Below are 19,939 nucleotides of genomic sequence, written 5' to 3'. Positions count from 1 at the left end.
TGGCTCAGTCAGTGAAGTGTCTGCCTTCGGCTCAGGTGGTGATCTCAGGGTCCGGGATCGAGCCCCACATTGGGCTCTGTGCTCAGCGGGGAGCCTGCTTCTCCTCTGCCTCTCCCCCTGCTTGTGCTCGCTCTCTCTCTGACAAGAAGAAAGGACAGAAAGAAAGAAAGAGAAAAAGAAAGAAAGAAAGGAAAGGAAGGAAGGAAGAAAGAAAAAGAAAGAAAGAAAGAAAGAAAGGAAAGAAAGGAAGAAAAGAAAAGAAAAAGAAGAAAGAAAATCTTAAAAAAAAATGTGACTCTCTGTGCATGATTTTCCAGATTCATTGGTTGAAGGGTTTGGGGGGCAAAGAGCAGGGGAGGGGCTGGTGCCCGGCGAGCAGGGCAGGCTCCCCTGGCGTTGGCATTGGGGTGGATGCACACAACACAGGTCTGGGGGCCCCAGACAATAGGCTCGTGTCATCCCAGGACCGTCCCAGCACGGGGGCTGCCCTCCTTACGCTCACAAGGGCAGACAGTCTCTCACGGCTGCTGCCGAGACGGAAGGGAACCAGGACTTTAGTTAAAAGCAAGACAAAACAAAGATTTCGGCTTATCTTTTTGAAACAGAATTCTTGTAACCGCGAACAACGACACACACAGAATTTCCCAAATCCCCCATTATTGTCGATGCCTTAGTGTGGCAAAAGGTAGTTTCCCAGAGTTTCTTCAGCTCACGTTAACAGGTGTTTGGTTAAGGTAATAGATTGTTGAAAGATAAGTTGAAAATTCTCCTGTGAGTTAGCGAATCCGTGCCCTAGCCGTGACCTGTGTTCCATCCTCTCTTACTAATGCGGAGGCCCCCGGGGGTAATGCACCTGCTCAGCCGGCACGTGCCGGCGGCCCAGGCCGCGCAGCACAGCCCACACCGCGTCACCCCCAAGACACGGCCTTTCACCTTCGCTCTGCTGGGGCTCACATTCTGCAGCCCAGAGCAAAGATAAAAGAAGACACCATGCAAGTATCATTAAAAGTTTATTATTTTATTTCAATATTCAAGGACAGTGTGTACTTCCCACGAGCGCCCATCTCAGCGCACGCTGTCTGGGCGTAGCCCCGCGTGGAGATCACTCGGCCAGCGGTCGGCTCAGAGATGTAGAGTGTGTGTGTGTGTCACGCAGTTTGGAGGTTTTGTTTCTGAAATTTTGTTCCTTGTTCCCCTGTAACCCTCTCATCCTTGAGGCTATAGATTAATAGACATTATATTAACCCCCCACCGGACATCGGAATTAGGACGGGATTATGTTGACACGTTGACTATTCCTGTGTGCCTTCTAAGGGAGGACGATGCCGGTGGGGGCTCCTTGGAGGGCCTCTAAGACATACGCTAAAACCAAAAGGCGGGATCAGTATGTTACAAGGGGGGCACAGGAAAGGTCAGCTCATTAGAAAAGACACGATTCAGAGGAGCCCGTCTCTGCTCCCAGGGCCGGCCAGGCCCGGCCCCCACGACGTCCAGCTCAGCGATTCGGGAAGCGGGCCCTCCGAAGCCTATTCGCTATGCGCGTCCGCGTCTAGGATGCAAGCGGACGAAAGGTTATCTGTCCACCGAGGGTTAGTATTGCAGTGTGCACTGCCGTGGGAAGCGCACCGCTGGTCACCTCCCGCAGCGACCAGGGTGACGCCGTGAGGCCACCCAGAACACTCCTCCAGTCCCGCTCTGAGACGAGCGTCTCCCCGGACCTCTGCTGGGCTCTGGGGGAACAGGCTGTTGGCAGAAGCCGCTCTGGCTCCCGCGTACCTCACCTCATTTCCAAGAAGATCCTGTTTCCTGTTGGGGCCGTGGCCCAGCCCAGCCTTGCCTCCCGGTCCCCTCTCTGCCGCGCCCGAATTCCGCTAACCGCGTGGGGTGGGCCGCCGCCTGCAGAGGGCAGGCGCCCCCTCCGCGCCCACCCCACGGGACTCTTCACCGCTGCCCGCCCGCACTTCACGTACCGAAAGCCCCCCGCGCCGCTCCCGACTGCCTCATCCTGGAGGGAGAGTAAGTGTGTGTTAGGAGGTGAGCAAGGGGCGGGGAAAGCAACCAAAGGAAGCTCGGATCAACAGTCCTCACCGCCCTGCACATGTCCCTGTGTCCACGGCAGCGTCCACGGCAGCGCCACGAAGCCGAGGGATGCCGGGTCAGCAAAGCAAGTCCAAGGAGGGAGGAGGGTGAACTCGGAGGTGTGTCCGCGCACCGGCGCCCCGAGCCTGGGGCCGCGCCGCGGTGGAGGGAGCTCCGAGGACGCGCTCGCTTCAGACACCAAGTAACTGCTTAATATTCTGTCTGCGTTCCCTCCATTTAGCTGATGGCCAGAAGCTGCAGCAGGTGCGGTGGGCCTGACCCCACCATGTGCACAACTCAACGGGCATTAGGCGGGAGGGTGTTTGCTACAAGTAGGGAGTGGATGTGGACGGTATTAAAATCTTAAGGCAGTTATATTAAGAAGCTGAGGACAGGTTTCTGGGACCACAAGGTAGGGCTTCAGCGTCTCGCCATGGGTGATCCAGAACGACTATCTCTTCCTCCCTGAGGAAAGGAAACACAGAGTTAGGCGACGTGCACGGGCAGCCTTGGCATCCGCAGCATCCGACCTCGCGCCAGGGTCCCGCCTGTGGGGCTGCTGGTGCGAACCCCCTCATCTGGGTCTGCTGAGGCTCTGATTCCATTTCTCACAACACGAGCAAGTGCTGATCCAGTTTTCAGGGACCCTCGGGGAGGCTCGCGGACCCTCATTCCCAGGACCCACGTCTCGCGCTGCCCTTCTGGGGGCGGAACGCCCAGCTGCTGTGAATGGGTACTTTGTTTCTAGAGATTCCAGGGTCACAGAGGGAAACCGTCTACACACGACGACAGGGACAGCTTCATCTTTTGGGGAGATGGTGGTGCGGGGGAGCACGGCCGCCGCCATGTCCCCCGGGCAAGAGCCGAGCTGCACAACGCTGTCCCTGGGGACAGTCCTCTCTGGCCGCGCGGACGAGCTGGCCCCACTAGGAGTAGGTCGGCCTGAAGCCGTGTCTGGGGGAGGGGAGGAATGGGACCTGCGGGGAAGTCCTGCATTCCGTCCCCAGTTCTGCACCCGGCTGGGAAACTGTCTCAGCTGTGCATCTGGAAATGAGAAACTCTGATAATAGCTCGATGCAGTTCCCTAATGACCGGGAGAAATGCAGGGCTCTTCACCCAGTTTCCAGCCCACAGGGACGGACAGTCCGGGGTAATGGCGCCCCCTTAAATCCCGGGAGACCCACCGTCCCCACCCACCTCCTTGGAACCCTTCTCGCCTCTGCAGGGATTGTTCTCCAATGATGGTAACCACACCTGCGGACTCATTCAGCCCTATGCCCGTGGTCGGCCAGTTCGTGAACATTTCATGTAGTAAAATCTAATGAAAGCCATATTAATTGAAATTTGATAAATCGGAGCTTCCCTTGAACTCTATAGAAGCTTTAAAATTTCTAAACCACTTTGTACAAACAGAAATGCAGGAAAACATTGAACCCATTACAAACAAATGGTGCTCACACACTTGTGTTCGTCCCACACGATGAACGTGCTGCACAGGGACGGGGCTGGCCAGCCCGACCTGCAAGCATCTCACCCTGGCTGGGGCCAGGCTTGCATGTGCGACCCAGGCACAGAGACACGGTCCCCAGAGTCACCCCGTCAGCAGGAAATCCTTACCACCGCACACCTCTGGGTTCCCACCTGGGACGCTCGGGGGCATGAAGACTCGGGGGGAGCCCAGAAACGGTCTGGGACATCGCGGGTGGGTCAGATGCGGGTGCCCGCCTGGCCAGGTTCTGGGCCACTCGTGGAAACATCACTATTCTGAATGCACTGCTGGGTTTGGACCCAGAGCTCCTACAGGTTCCTCATCCTCACCGTCTCATTGCCACGGTGCAGAATCGGGCAGACACATCATGATGACCTCGGTTACTTGAATGTGCGGGTAGAATTTGATACCCCTTACTCAGATTTGCTTTAGAATTTCCACTGAGGAGAGGATCACGCCTGCTTTTGACCAGACATGAAACGAGTCAGCACGCCTGTTGATTACCATTCACTTCACAGATTTAAGCCCTTTCCTGGATAGGACTGACCTTCCTCAAAAGCACAGTCCTGCCTCCCCTCACCTCTATGTGGGCCCAGCAACCACTGAATCTGGGCTCGTGGCAGGGGCCTCCACACACATGTGCTCACTGAGCCGACCCTGCCAGTAACCCGACCATGGGACACACCACACACACGACCCCATGATGACTATTTGGGTTACAGACCAAATTATTCCACCATAAACTGTGAAACCTTGATGTGTTAGTAAGCCAGTTAGAAAGCACACTCACCCAGGTTAAAGACCCCCTATCAAGGTGTTTGGGGTGGAGCCTTGTGCGGGGCTGGCCGAGGCTGAGCCCGAGCCTGGGTGACCTGGAGCCCGCCGGAGGCCCGGGTCCTGCCTTTCAGCTGCCCGATCTCTGGGGCGATACCACCAAGCCACGCACAGCAGAGCCTTTTAGTGTTAAATCAAGTTGCCTACTGTGACCCCAACCGGTGGTCTGAGGGCAGGTGGAGCGAAGCGGACACTCCTGTTCTCATCCATGACCAGAAACCCCTAGAACATTCAGTTTCCATGGAAATGCATGCCTCCCCCAAAATGTGCCCGCCGGCCTGAAGACACAAGATGACGAAGCTTTCGCGTGGAGTAAGAATCCACGATGTGTTTGTCTGTGGCGCCCGGACACCTGCCGATGGACACGGCGGGGCAGGGTGCACGGCGTGCCGTCTGGGAACTAAGCCCAGACTAACGTCCCCTCTTACTTGGGCACCTCATCTTCCTTTGTCTATGGCGATGCCAATCCCTCACCCAAGAAGGATAAACATGAAATCCTTCAGGAGTTATTTTTCTCTCGACAGGGTGCTGCGAGCATCCTGGGGCTTTTTGCCTTTTCTGATGCCTTTCCTGCCGTAACCCACAAACCCTGCCTTTTACAGGCTGGCCTCCGTCTTCCCGATTATGGTTCGTTAGGTTGGAACGGGAGCTGACTGGCGCGCCTTGCAAATCATCGTGGCTCTGGCTTAGAATCGGCTCTCACACCAAGAAGCCAAGAAGCGGATGGCCTCGGGCGGATTCAGAGTCACAAGAACAGCTGCTCGCTCGGCTGTTACTCTAACGAGAAAGTCCATGGGAACGTGGACCCAGACAATGGTGCTCCCTGGCCGTGTGCCTGTGCGAGCACCTGTGCAGCGATGAACTGTGATCCCTCGAGCTGTAAGTCAGCCTGGGGACTGTCCTGGGCTGCGCAGAGGTGCCACGTGCCCCGCTGGGGTGGGCGCATCCCTGTCCCTGATCCCCTTCCGGCCGTGAGCCCTCAAGTGCGGGCTGTTGCTGGGACCTCGGCTCTGCCGCCAAGCCCTGGATGGGGGGCTGAGAAAGCCCAGCCCCATTTTGACGCACGGCTGGCCTTTCAGCGTGAACACCTAAGTTGTTGGGTGTCATGGGACCTGGGTGACAAAGCCCTCAGGAGGGTCACAGGGGCCCTCTGTGTGGGGAGCCTCTCTTGCTGGTGGCACTCATTTCAACCATGTCTGTCCCCCACCGCGAGAACATGCTCTTGACACGCTCCCCTCCCCGAAGAGCACGCACTGATGCTCAGCAAGCACCTGCCAGGGTAACGAGTATGATGGCAGATGGACAGGGCTCCTGGGCAGCCTCTGGCCCCTGGCCGTGGGCACGGCCAGCCTGGCTCACAGCCGCGGGGGAGCAGACCTGTCACTGTGTTCTTCGGAGACCTCTGCCCACGGGGACAGCGGCTGCTTATGGGTCGGCCTTGTGCCCGAGGCTCTCGGGCGTCCTGCGTCCAGGCAGTTATAGGCTGCGGACGGCGCCTACCCCAAGCTGTGGGTGAGCCCTGGAATTACTGTGAGCTCCGGGGCCGACGAGAGGGTCCGGGAATGAACGGAGGCCAAACAGGCCCCTCCCCATGCTGGGAAACTGAGCTTAGGATTGATCAGAGCCAAGAATGGGCCGCGGTGGGGCTCTCTGAGACTTGGCAGCATCCAGGCCCCTCGGCATCTTCTCTCGCCCCTTCCAGCTGCCCTAACAGAGGCCCCAGGACCAGTGACTCCAGTGTGCGTATCAGGCAACCCCCGTGTGGTCCCTGGGATCTCTGCCTGCCTGACCAGCGATCTCCCCCTTTTGGTCACTCAGCTCCTGTTCCTTTTCTCAGGAGTCTGCGGCCTCGGCCCTGGGAGCTTCCAGATGAGGTCGGCGCCCACGCCACCCCCGCCTCCCCAGAGCACGGGGGAGCCTCGTGTGGGACCCCTCACATGTCCTCGAGGTCCCCGAGGGAGCCTGGACTGGCCCCTGCAGATACGTCCTGGCCCCTGAGCCAGCCAGCCTGGCAGGTGAACCCCAGAGGGACAGTGTGGAAAGCCTGGAACACCCCTGCCACACCCCCCAGTGCATCCCTGGCATTGAGAAGGGTCACCTTACCAGTTTGAAGATTTTGGAAAGCGTGCCCTGGGCGTCATGGGCCCCCTTGAGTCCCTTGTGAGCTGGAGCTCTGCCTCCGTAGCCAAGTCCCGGCTTCTGCCCCTCGGCTCCCTGCAAGAGACCAGACAGCTCTCAGGGGGCCCGTGGGGCAGGGAGGGGCCCTGGGGGGGGGGCCGCCAGTGGAGCCAGGGCCGTGCTCCACGCCGCAGTGGGGGCCCAGCCCAGGCTGCCATGCGTGGGCAGACGTGCACCCAAATGCTCTCACGGAAAGATCAGACTCCTGACCCACTCCACCGTGTGGCTTTCAAGACAAGAGTGGTAAGGTCCAGCAAAACCAGGTGACCCGCCTTTGCCCACCTGTGTGCAGGAAGGGAGCACAGGGGCCGCTCTTAGCCCCAGGAGGCACTCCCCTCCTGGGCTGGGGGGTCCCTGTCTGCTTCTCTGTGCAGACTCCTCACATCTGCCCCCTTCTGCTGGATGTCTGGAGGATATGGAGCTTGGCACTTAGCAAAATTTTGAGGCCCATACTTTTCTAAAGCAGAAAGACAAGCTTCAAATTCTCTGGCCTGGATGAGGCTCTCGCCAGGATGACCAGAAACCAGCTCCCCTGGCCACGGCTTGGGTGCCCTGACAACGGGTGTGTGGCCCCTGCTGGGGGTCCCGGGATCTCGGCTGGTCATGAAGGAGGGAGGGGGCAGGTCCGGCCAGCAAGCCGTGTCCCTGCCGCCGCGCACCAGGGCACAGCCCCGGGCACCCAGCGGCCTGCACGGAGCCCTAGCTCTCCACTCCCTAGCTGTGTGACCTCGGGCAAGCGTCAGGGCCACTTGGACCCTCAGTTTCCTCTTCTATAAAACGCAGATAAAGCGGCCCCTCCTTCTGGGAGTTCACGGATGCGCTGCTCTGTGAACAGAGCCTGTGGGCTCCTGGCACGTGCTCGTGGTTGTCCCAGGAGAGGCCAAGCCCGGCTTCCGGCGCCAGGGCCCCCCTCGCGCTGGAGGGAGGACCTTCCCTGCGAGGCACAGAGCAATGGCGGCTGACTGCTGACGGGTGAGGACATCCGCGTCCTAGGACTAGTCTGTTTTTGAAGATGCTTTACTTTCAAATGGCAACATCCCCCATGGACACGAGGAAGGAGTCGGGGGGCTCGGGCAGACACAGGGAGGTTAGCGTTTGCGGTACGGGGCCCTCCAGCCTCGGGCACCACGTCACGCGGGCGCCAAGCAGGCCGGGGGGACTCAGGTAAGGTCGCTGTCTGGCCTGCGGGTCTGTCTTCAGCGGACAGGGTCTGAGCTTTCAGATTCTGCCAGCAGGACGGGGAGACTCTCTATGGTCTGCTCCTAACAATCTAGTCAAGGAAATGACCTGCCCTCTGGTGGAGCCCCAGGTCCCTCTGCCTCCGCCCACAGGCCTCGCAGTGTGCACACTCATGGGCTGGAGGGCGCGGAATCCATGCAGGGAATCCCTCTATCCTAGCGGTGTCAGGGAGGGATTGGGGGGCGGGTGCAGCAGGTAGAGGGCGGGCAGCCCTGGGGTCCAGAGGTTTCCATGGCTGCGCTCGCTCCGGGACATCCCACGGAGGGACAGGTCACGGCTCAGTGTGCAGGTGCCCCCCGGAGCCTCACAGACCAGTGCTAAACCCTCCTGTCTCTTGCTTTTCTCCAGAACTAGGAGCTTCTGAGAACAAAACTCAAGGGTAGGTTTTCAGATTAAATAATCTGCTTGACTTTTCCTCCTTTCAAATTCTTGGTCACTTCTATCTTGGGACAACCTGGAATTTACCAAGAAGTGTTCAACAGAGTTTAGAAGAAGAATGGGCGACTTTCATAAACTCCAAGCAGGAAGGCAGTCCTGTAGCTCGAGGAAATGGACACACAAGCAAATGAAATACGGAGGGGGATTTTGCTTTGGAAAAGAAAGAGAAACTGAGTAAAGATTAGTAGCCCCAAAATGGAGGCGCGGAGGGAAGGCAAGGTCTTTCTGGTTAGCTGCTGGGTGAGGCGGGCTCTAAATGCCCGGAGGGAGGAAGGGCCTCCTCCCCCGCCCCGCACGTCCCCCGGTGACTCCGCATCGTGCCCGAGAGTCCATGCCTAGAAAGTCAGGAGGCAGACCAAGGGGTTACCAAAACAAGAGTTCCTTCTGCAGTGTCATCTGGGTCTCCTGCTGGCACAGAAAGTCAGAAATTAACTGGCTGCGAGGCCCAGCCCCCGTGTTTCCTACCCTCTTGGCCCCTTTATGCAAAGTCATCAGCTTTGGAAAAGGCTCAGATATATTTGTATAAAGTGTTCCAGCAAATTCCATGTAAGAACGTGCTGGGGCAATCCAGGAACCTTATGGAACCCTCTACCTTCTCCATGGGCCTCCCCTCCTCGCGCCTCTCCCCCTCACTGTTCTCGCTTCCCTCCTTCCTTCTCTGTCTTTTTTGTAAACTCTAGTCGTCCACGTGTGTGATGCTTATTAACTGAGCACCAAATATATGCACGCTCTGCACTAGGGCCTCGGGCCGTGTTTCCAGGCCAGACGGGATCCCTGGCCTATAGGTGAGTGGTTACTCTTCCGTTTATTCTGCAGATGGCAGCTTTGGTAAAGTAAGAACTCTGGCCTTTACTACTAACCGAAGTCTATAGGTTTGGTTAGAAAACACTGATAGGCATTTTAGGCTGGCTCAGACACCACATTTCACCGGTGTCTAGAAAGTGAGCAAGTTGGCCATTTACAATCGGGATGGGCACCTTGTTCTCGGCCTTCCTCAGAGGACGTCCCTGGATGGCTGACGGCTAAGCTACGCTGCGATCAGACCCCAGGTCTCGTGGCTTCATTGGACCGCGTGGCCGGAGGCGGCATCGCGTTTCCTCAGCCTCCTGTCAGTCGGGCGGCAGGGCTGGCTATCTGGATGGCCCGCCGGCCCCGGCCTCCCTGGGCCTGCCCCGCGGGGACTGGTGTCCCACCCCTCGGGCTGGAAGGAAGTCAGGAACTTTCTCAGGCGCGGAGCTGCTCCTTCCCGGGAGGCGCCCGGTCGGGCGAGGAAGCAGGGCCCTGCGGGGTCGGCGGTGGGGGCCCTGGGTTCCCCCCAGGGGAGGAGGCGGCCCCCCGACGGCGTGGGCAACGGGCCTGCCAGGGAAGAAGGGGGCCCGTGAGGCAGCTTCGCGGAGCAGAGTGCAGGCGTGGGCAGCTGTGAGGAGCAGAAGGGAGAGGGAGGTGCGGGGACACGCGGGTGTCACCTACCCAGCTAAATCTGCTGAGGGACAGTCCTCGCCCCTGTGTGGGAGAGAGAGAAACAATGACATTGTGATCCAGGCAGGAATAAAAAGTCTTTTAATAAACAAGAAACACAAATCAGGGCCGTGCTGAGCTGGTGAGTGGTGTTGACCCCTGCGGGATCCCAGGGGCGGCTCAGGGTGGATTTGGGAAGGATTTGGGACAGGGTTGGGGGGAGCGAGCTGGGAGCCGGCAGCAGTCTCTGCTGGGCGTGTTCCTTCCTCAGCCTGTGCTGCTTGGGAGCCACGGGGCACACATTTGGGGTGACGTCAGGTAGCTGTGAGGCCCGCCCTCTCTTTGGTCCATTTGGGGATTTCAGGGAAGGTCTACAGACGGCGTGAGAACTAAGGACAACGTTCAGAGGTCTTACCTTTCCTTGCGACGGAGGAGGTGTGCGTGGTGTCACCTGCAAAGACACGCAGAGGCCTGTGAGTGGGGGCGGGCGCCTCTCTCCCCGGGGAGCCTCCTGCCCTCACCTTCCTGCTCCTGACCAGCCTCCGTTGGGCGGGCAGCCCGGCGCCTCCGAAGTCACCCCTCTCTGCCTCCCGGTTCCTGTCCTGGTTCTCGGAGACTACGGGGCCTGAGACGCCAATGCCAGGCAGAGTTTCCAGAACACTCAGAGAGCCCTCAGGGAAGGGGGGCACCCGCAGGCCCCACAAGCAGAACGATTCGTCCCGCTGTGGTTCCTGGGTGCGCGGGCTGTGAGGGCGAAGCTCGCTTTGCTAAGGGCCTTGCTTCTCGGGGTGGAGGTGAAGCGTCCCCTGTACTCAGAGCTTCGAGAGGAGTGTTCTCGGGCCTGGGGCTCCCAACACTCACTTGTCAACATGCAGAAGACCCTCTTAAAATGCCCGCTACACAGAAAGTTTAGGATTAGAAGCTTGTGGCTTTGCTTTTGTTTTTCAATCTTTATTTTTGAGAGCAGTCTTAAGTTTCTAGAAAGAATGCATAGAAATTAGAGAGTTGCCACGTCCGCCCTCTTGTCCTGCTCACTGTTTCCCCATTTATTACGGCCTCGCATGCACGTGGCTCGTGTGTTATGAGCCGGGAACCAAGGCCGATGCACTTCTCTTCAGGGAATCGTAGCACATGGTAAGGTCACGCTCATGGTGTACGTTCTGTGGGTTTGCACAAATGTGCGATGTCAGGCGTCCACCAGCTCCGTATCACACAGTAGGCCCACGGCCCCCAAGCCCTCTGTGCTCCCCCTGTTCCCCTCCCTGCCCACAAACTCTGATAACCACTCCTCTTGGCATCTCTTTAATCTTTTTGTCTCCATAGTTTTGCAAAGCCTGTGTTTTTAAACTAAGAGTCTCATAGTCCTTTAGTCTCAAAAGGAGTGAGTTCTTTGCTAGAACGTAAGATTCAGTAAGTGGCAGATGCAGTTTGGACCTTGTGACCAGGTTCTAGGGCTGAGCTCCCATGGCCAAACTCACCCTGAGGAGGAGGGAGGCATCATCGGGGATAGACTCACGTCCCTTGTGGATTAGAGCTCAGGGTCACCTGGGGATAGAGTCAGGCCCCTCATGGATTAGAGCTCAGGGTCACCTGGGGATAGACTCAGGCACCCCACGGATTAGAGCTCAGGGTCATCTGGGGATAGACTCAGGCCCCCCATGGATTAGAGCTCAGGGTCATCTGGGGATAGACTCAGGCCCCCCATGGATTAGAGCTCAGGGTCACCTGGGGATAGACTCAGACCCCCCCATGGATTAGAGCTCAGGATCATCTAGGGATAGACTCAGGCCCCCCATGGATTAGAGCTCAGGGTCACCTGGGGATAGAGTCAGGCCCCTCATGGATTAGAGCTCAGGGTCATCTAGGGATAGACTCAGATCCCCCATGGATTAGAGCTCAGGGTCACGTGGGGATAGACTCAGGCCCCTCATGGATTAGAGCTCAGGATCATCTAGGGATAGACTCAGACCCCCCATGGATTAGAGCTCAGGGTCATCTAGGGATAGACTCAGACCCCCCATGGATTAGAGTTCAGGGTCATCTGGGGATAGACTCAGGCACCCCACGGATTAGAGCTCAGGGTCATCTGGGGATAGACTCAGGCCCCCCCATGGATTAGAGCTCAGGGTCACCTGGGGATAGAGTCAGGCCCCTCATGGATTAGAGCTCAGGGTCATCTAGGGATAGACTCAGGATGCTTTGGATTAGAGCTCAGGGTCATCTGGGCGTATACTTAGGCCCCCCATGGATTAGAGTTCAGGGTCATCTAGAGATAGACTCAAGCCCCCCATGGATTAAAGTTCAGGGTCATCTAGGGATGTACTGAGATCCCCATGGATTAGAGCTCAGGGTCATCTGGAGATATACACAAACCCCTCATGATTAGAGCTCAGGATTATCTGGGGATATACTTAGGTGCCCCATGGATTAGAGCTCAGGGTCATCTGGGGATATCTCAACCTCTCACGATTAGAGCTCAGGATCATTTGGGGATATACACAAACCCCTCATGATTAGAGCTCAGGATCATCTGGGGATATACTTAGGTGCCCCATGGATTAGAGTTCAGGGTCATCTGGGGATATACTCAAACCTCTCATGATTAGAGCTCAGGATCATCTGGGGATAGACCCAGGTCCCTTCATGATTAGAATCAGTGTCATCTGGGAATATACTCAAACCCCTCATGATTAGAGCTCAGGGTCATCTGGGGCAGACTCAGGTCCCCTGTGGATGAGGCCATGGCCAGGCACCTGCTGCCCCCTGCAATCTCGATTCTCCCGGCAGCCTGCTGCTCACAGTGGGATGGGAACACTTACAATGTTCTTGAAGAAGTGCACTACAGGGTTTTCATCTTGGGTCCGGCCGTGCTGCGACTTCTGGGGCAGGGAGCCGTAGTGGGTAGTTCTCGCTGCGTGATGTCCATCCTGAAAGAGAGGGCGCGCTGAGCTCAGGTTGGGTCCCGCCCTCTGCTCTGCCCCCCTGGGAGAGCTGCCTCTCTTCTCTCCTGGGGATGCATCTCTGGGATCAGGACCTTATACTGCGGCGCAGCTGCCATGACCCAGGACACTCCTGGGGCTGGCAGGGGACCTCAGGCAGCATGTCTGGATGTGCCCGAAGCATCTCCACCATGGACCCAACGTTGGGGCCCCCAAAGTCACAGCACAGGGCAAGGGAGGGGAATGTAAGGGGGAGTCTGCCGGAGACGGGCGCAAGGTAAGTAAGCTGTACGAGAAAGCTACCACTTCCCTGAGCTTCTGCTGTGGATAAAGGAGAATACTCGGGAATTAACGGCAAAAAAACCCCACCATGAGCTTTGAAGGGGTTGCATCACGTGAACGAAGCTCCATTTCTTAAAATCAGCATCCCAGGTCATAGCACAGGCACGGGCCCAGTTTGGGAAGACCTCTTCCAGATCTTGAGCAGCGGGAAGGCTGTGGGGAACAGTGGCCAGCTCTTCCCAGCTCAGGAAGTGCTTCAGAGAGGACAGGGAAAGTGCGGGGGGGAGCGATGTCCACAGCTCAGCAGCCTCCACGCACCCCTCCACCATGGGCTGAGTGCCGCCTGCGCACAGCGCTCGGGGAGGCGAGCCTGCAGAGCTGACCCCGGGGCTCTCCTGCTCACCCAGTGACATGCACGGGGAAGAACATGAGGGGGGAGTTCCCAGGGGCATTTCCGTTACACGTGCTGAGGTCCCTGGAGGCGCTCCCTTCCCTCATCAGCTTTGTGCTTGCTGTGTGAGATGAAGCCCTTCTTCAGGAGACACTTGGCCTCCACGGAGTCCAAAGCGTGCGTCTCCAGAATTTAAGGCCTTTGGTGGGCCTCATCTAACCGGTGGCCGCAGTACCCCGACGGGGCTTGGTTGCAGTGACAGGTGCACTGCGTCCGGCACCCACCGGCTGGGGACATGTCGGGCTGTCCCCAGATGCCCGCGTTCCTGCCTCAGAACCCCGGGGTCTGAAACCCAGCGGTCACCCTGGCCTCCAGGAGCGCATCTGGTCTTTCTCGAACGCATCCTTGCATCCGTTCCCCTCCCCACTACGGACGGACGATAAAACAAAAGCTGGCGGAGCTCCTCTGATCCTTCCCTTGCCAGCCCAGACACATCGGCAAACCCGGCGGTCCTCTCCCCCCTTCCCTCCCGACCACCCCCCGCTTCGGCTTCACCAAACAGAGCACCTTCTCTCTGGCTGGAGGGCCGCTGCGAACCCACTCCCCTCGGCGTGCGGGTGTGGGCTACCTCCTGAGCGCTGCTCTTTGCTCTGATGGCCCACCACCTCACTGGGCTGTGGACAAGTCACCCGTGCGCCGCCAGTTCCCTGGGACGTTCCGTGCCCGGCTCACCCTTCAAGCGCCACGACCTGCCCACTCCCGGTGCTAAGCTAAGCAGGCGCCCCTGACGGACTTCTCTGCCCCCCGTGCCGCCCCAGCCCCGGCAGGCCCCAGTCCTTTAGACCCCAGCACCCGCCGGCCTATTGGCCGGGCCTCTGCCCTCCCTCACCTGGGTCCAGCAGGCACCCTCCCCGCGCCCAGGCCCTGCCTCCGGAGAGGCTCCTAGCTCCCCGCAATGCCCTTCCTCCGCCCGCGCCCTGGCCGCTCTGCAGGGGTCTCCTGCGGGGAGCCGGCTCCAGCTCACCCCGCAGACCCGGTGGGTCGTCGGCCTCCCGCGCTGCTCATCCATGAGCACCCCGAGTGTGCGGCCCCAGCGGCCGGCTGGGAGCCCCGCCGCTCAGGACTCCCCGCACACACCTGCAGGAGGGCACAGGGAGCCGGGTGGCCGTGGGCACTGAGCCTGGAGATGTGGGCATAGCAGGGACAGAGCCAGAGGGGTTCTGTTCCCGCCAAAACCCCTGAGCCTGCTTATTCTAACTCACGCTCTGCTGATGCTGCTGGGACCCGAATGATCTGCTTCCCCTCCCCGCATCCTTGTCTTCCACCTGATTTCCAGCTGCCTCACTTCCCTGGCCGATCACACTCCATCAGCACGCTGACGCTGCATATTCTTCTCCAATGAAAGAGTGAGCGCAAAATTAAGAATTAAAAAGCAAAACGGATGAGCCAGGAAATGATTTAAATTACTTACTTTAAGTATCTTTTAAGTGTCTGATATGTCCTGCAGGTGGTTATTTATGAGACACCATCCAAATGGTCTGAAATAATGAAATCAGCTCGAAATCCAGTCCACCTTGCTCTCCTCTTGGTGTTCATACACCATTTTTCTGCATGCTCTGTATTGGATATTGAGTCATAGAGGCATCGGGCACCTGTAACTCATACAGCCTGTGATTAAACTAGAAAAATATCTTAAACTACACAAGAGGTTTTTACAGAAGTGAGTGTTAGGTAATATTATGCAGATCTCATATTATTAAAACTTATTTATGTTGTGAGATAGATAATGAGGTTTACATAGGTAGTAATGTTTCTCATGTGAATTATGCACACCTGCTTTGAATGCTATAAGACAAATTATGTATTTTGTGATTTTTATAATAAATATATCGGTCACCAATCTTTTGAGGGAAAAGTAATTTAAAGGAGCACATGAAGTTGGTAAATTGCATTTTGGCTCTGGGAGCTACAACATCAGGAGTCAGAGCCATTCATGGAGAAGGTGGTTGGTGTATTTATAGCCCTCAGCACAGAACTTAGCAAACAATGTGCATTCACTGTGTGTTGGGTTAACATGCAGACTGTGCGGATCATTTTGAATAGAGAGCCTCACACACAGCGTTGATCTTAAGTAGACAGAAGGCCCTTGGTGGAGCCACACACTTCCTTTGTTACATGTGCAGCGAAGCCCGCTGAGTACGGACTTGACCTGGACTCTTGGTTGTAAATTGTCCACTGCACAGGTGATCTGAGGTAGTCACCTGGTTACAACTGTATTGTTATATTGGGAATGGCCTGGTAGTAAAATGACATGTAGCCAATCACATTTCTATACACTAAGCAATGAACAGTTAGAAAAAGCAAAATTTGAAAACACTACCATGTATAAGAGCACCAGGCATAAATCTAGGAAAATACGTATAGGATTTCTATGCTAAACCCCAGGAAATGCTGAGGGAAGAAAGCAAAGAGTGAGCGGAGAGGCGTTCTGTGTTCGTGGATGGGATGGCTCAGCGTGGTAAAGGTGTCGACTCTCCCCAAATAGCTCTACAGATTTAATGCACATCCTATCAAAGTCCCAACAGGGTTTTGTTCAGATGCAGACAAGCTGTTTCTAAGACTATCCGGAAATGCAAAGGGACTGAAATAGCCCAGCAATGGTGGAAAAGAAGAATAAAGCTCGAGGTAGCATATCTTTGAATTTCAGATTTCTATAGAGTGAAAGTAACCAAGGGAGTGTGGTGTTGGAGGGGAGACAGACACATAGATGGGCAGACACCATCATGTCCAGAAATAGGCCCACCCAAATGTGACCTGCTGATTCTTGAGAAAGGTGCGAAGACCATTCAATAATATTTTCAACAAATGGTATTGGAACAACTGCGTCTGAATATCCAAAAAAATGGACCTCAACCCAGTGTCGCACTTTATCCAAAAATGAACTCAAAATGGACTATAGATCTTTATGTACAACGTAAAACTATATGATTTTAGAAGAAAGCATATTCCTGAGACATGACACCCAAGGAATGGCCCATAAAATTTAAAACTTTGGTTTTGCAAAAGACACTGTTAAAAGAATGAAAAGTCAAAATACAGACTAGAGAAAATATGTGCAAAACACACAACTGACAAAACACTTGAAACCAGAATATGTAAAGAGCTCTCAAAACTCAATGGTTAAAAAAACAACCCAGTTTAAAATGATGGACCAAACACGGAATCAATGCGGCACGAGACAGGACGGGCATGTGAAAAGCTGCTCGACATTGTCCCAGCCACTAGGAAAATGCACCTCAAAGCCCCGGGGAGACACATGCATCACGGTGGACAAAATTAAAAGTACCGACAATACTAAGTGTTGGCGAGGATGTGGGGCACCGGGAGCTCTCTTGCATTGCTGGTAAGAATGCAAAATGGTACAGTCCCTCTCTCAAACAATTTGGCAGCTTCTTATAAAGTTAACCATCTACTTCCCGTAGGACCCAGCAATCCTGCTTCCTGCTTTGAATGGTAAAAGGAAAAAAATATTTCTGGAAGTGATTTTTTTTGTTTGTAATGAATATATTGGTCACCAATTTTTTGAGGGAAAAAGTAATTTCAATCTTAAATGAAAACTTATGTTCATTAAAAAAACCTGTCCATGAATGTTTATTAGCAGTTCAATTCCTGATCACGAAATCGGCAAACAACCCAAATGCTCATCAGTGAGAGGAAAGGTAGACGAAGTGGCATGTCCGCACAGGGGAGGACCACGCAGCAGCAAGACCGGACGGACGTTTGATACCCCCGGGAACTCAAGGCCTCTCCAAGGTGTCAGGCTGAGCAGAAGCAACCACTCCCAGGAGAGTTCCTGCCGTGTGGACTCATTTATGTGATGTTCTTCTAATGATTAAACTGCAGTGAGGGCGAGCAGGGCATCAGTCGCCAGGGCACAGGGATGGGCGAGGGGAGGCTGTGGTGTGGGCACGATGGGAAAGCAGGGGGACGGCTCTGGGGTGAAGGGTCCTCACTGTGGGGGTGGCTACGCAGAAGGCCACATGCCTTAGGCTTCACAGAACCATGCACGGAAACCGAGTCCGTGTCTCTGTAGGTTAATATCTAAACTAGAGCACGGCCGTTAGCAGGGTCTGTCCTTACGAAGCCGACTGTTGATGAGGACGCTGTCTAGTGGGAGACCTGTGTCCATGAGTCCAGCCGTCCCTCCAGATGCAGCATCTCGTCTCCGTCTGAGCTCTTGCTCGCGTGGGCACCCTTGCTTGGAACGTCTTCACCTTCCTAATGTGTCCGCTTTCTGAACAATGTGGCCCCTTTAGGCTGTAACACCTCATGTGGCATCGGACTGCCCAAACTGAGATCTGCACTCGCTAAACCCCAAGCCCTCGTTCCCTCTCCCCAGCCCCTCGGCGCCCACCATCGACTCTGTCTCCGCGGATGTGACTGCTCTGGGCACCTGGCAGGAGCGGAGTGATACAGGATTGGTCCTGCTATGTCTGGCCCCTTGCAACCAGCATCAGGCCCTCAAGGGTCATCCATGTGGTAGCAGATGCCAGAATTTCCTTCCTAAATTTTTCAGGCTGGAAACATTCTGTTGCATGGACACACCCCTTCTGTTTATCTGTTCACTGTCGAGGGACACCTGGGTGCTCCCACCTTTTGGCTTCTGTGCTGAGCCCCTGGTCTGCCCCGATCTGTTAAACTGGCAGAAGGGATGCCCGGACCCCCACTTGCCCTCCCTCAGCAGCTCGAAGGGAAGTTGTAGGGCAGTGAGAACGAGTACGGTGCACAACACGATGCTGGCGCCCCATGAAGGCCAGTCTGCTCTGCTGGAAGGGGCGGCCACTGGAAGGGGGGCTGGAGGGGCAGCTGGGCCTCCTCTAGGGAAGTCTTGGGGGCTGACAGCTGGGTCAGGTCAGAGCAGGGCTGGGGAGCCCCTGGCAGGCCTGGGGAGGCTCTTTAAAAATACTGGGGTTTTGGTTATTCGTTATATTTTACAGTTTATGGGATGTGGGTACTTAGCATAGGAGAGACGGGGAGAACGCTGCGTCTGGAGGAAGCGTTGGCAGGAGGAACGAGGGGCAGATCGCGGGGCACGAGGGGGACCTGTCCGCTCTGCAGACCAGCTGGGGCCAGGCCAGGCGCAGGGGCGCGAGGGGCACAGGCCAGTCACTTGTGGGGTTTCCTCTGTCAGTCCCTACTTGGTCCTCAGCCTCTGCCCCGCAAGTACTTGTGATGGATGGAGTCCCCTGCCATGGAGCCCACTGAGCTGGGGCTCCCCAACAGAGGAAGGATTTTTCTCACTTCGTTAGTTTTTTGTTTTTGTATTTTTAGGCTCCACACCCAGCGCAGAGCCCAACACAGGGCTCGATCCCATGACCCTGGGATCAAGGCCTGAGCCGAGGTCGAGAGTCAGATGCTTACCTGCCTGAGCCACCCAGGCACCCCAAGGCTTAGTTAGTTTTTAAGACACACAGTTAGTAATTCTCTGATGAAGCACTTTTGTGTTCACTAAGGTTGAAAAAGAGGCAAAATGGTTAACATTTTACCATTATTTGTCAAATTGGTGAGTCCTGCCCCATTCCTGGCAGCTCATTTCTTCCGCAGGAGGTTAAGAGGTAAGGGGGAGTTCTCAGGTCATCTGGGATGAACTGGGACAAGGGGGCAGGGCAGCAGCTTCCCGTGGGGCCGAGAGCACTCAGAGCTGGGGAGGCGGGGATGCTGGACTCCCCGCCCCCGCCCATGACCCCCGGTCTACACCCGAGGCTAGGCCGTCTCAACACAGCGTCTCCAAAATACGTGCAGCTGAACATCTTGCACAAGTGAGATTTGAAAAAAATACTTATTTCTTAATGAATACGTATTTCGGACTGATGAGAAAAACAACACAAACTCATTATATAAAGAAGTCAAAATTTGAAAGGTTGCCGAAGAAGTTCTACCACTGAAGGATGGCTCTCGCGTCTCAGTTTGGTGAGACGATGTTCAGACCTGGCTCTGTGCTTGCACAAACGGAGAAGTGGGCGGGCGCCTTGAAACGTGACCTCAGTTTGCACGACCTCGTGCGGCACCACCTGGTCCTCTTTGGCATCATGATGAATCAGACAACAACTCCTGATGGCAAATAACATTATGCTGAGAAGTCCTAACCACCATGGGAGAGAAACCATAGCACAAAGGGCAACCTTTCCATTAGTTTTTAGGGGAAATTGCTTTTTCCATTAACCTGTGTCATTGTAATACTTTTGAAAAATACTCGTTCTTTTCCCTCCTCTTGCGATAATGCCCGCCACCAGCAGGGGGCGCCCGTGCACCGGCTTCCAGGCCAGGGCCGCGCTCCCCATCCAGACCTCAGCAAGGGGTTTTAACACTTTTCCAATTTGCCAGAGAGCTGGGAGTTCTTAAACTTGCAAGTAATAACAGGAGGTTAGTTTTCACCTGACACATGTGAAGATCAATGGTCATCAGATCGGGTAAAGATTCGCTCCCTTGAATACAGTGGCTGTTTTATGAAAATAGGGAGAACTCTGCAACACATTTGCATCTGGATTTGATTAGAGACAAATTGATGGACTCATTCCCTCTCAGAAGAAAATGCTGTATCTTGAAAAAATT

At 55.7% G+C, this 19,939-nt stretch overlaps 1 protein-coding gene across 6 annotated transcripts in view; it reads right to left on the bottom strand.

Moving 5' to 3' along the window:
• Positions 1 to 997: 997 nt before the first annotated feature.
• Positions 998 to 19,939, bottom strand: part of MBP (myelin basic protein) — a 111,186-nt gene continuing 92,244 nt past the window's right edge. For 4 of the 6 annotated variants that reach the window (XM_032422891.1, XM_032422893.1, XM_032422888.1 and 1 more), the window contains 5 exons: positions 12,535 to 12,642; positions 10,131 to 10,166; positions 9,728 to 9,760; positions 6,506 to 6,616; positions 998 to 2,544 (listed from right to left, as the gene is read on the bottom strand). In XM_032422891.1, the coding sequence (XP_032278782.1) occupies positions 2,500 to 2,544; positions 6,506 to 6,616; positions 9,728 to 9,760; positions 10,131 to 10,166; positions 12,535 to 12,642 (333 nt within the window). In that variant the 3' untranslated portion in view covers positions 998 to 2,499. The remainder of the gene's footprint in view (positions 2,545 to 6,505; positions 6,617 to 9,727; positions 9,761 to 10,130; positions 10,167 to 12,534; positions 12,643 to 19,939) is intronic. The other 2 variants (XM_032422889.1, XM_032422892.1) reach the window with 1 other exon arrangement.

Source organism: Phoca vitulina, unplaced genomic scaffold (assembly GCF_004348235.1).
Source record: "Phoca vitulina isolate PV1807 unplaced genomic scaffold, GSC_HSeal_1.0 scaffold27, whole genome shotgun sequence".
NCBI classification, from domain to species: Eukaryota; Metazoa; Chordata; class Mammalia; order Carnivora; family Phocidae; genus Phoca; species Phoca vitulina.
This window is presented reverse-complemented; position numbering and strand designations above follow the sequence as displayed.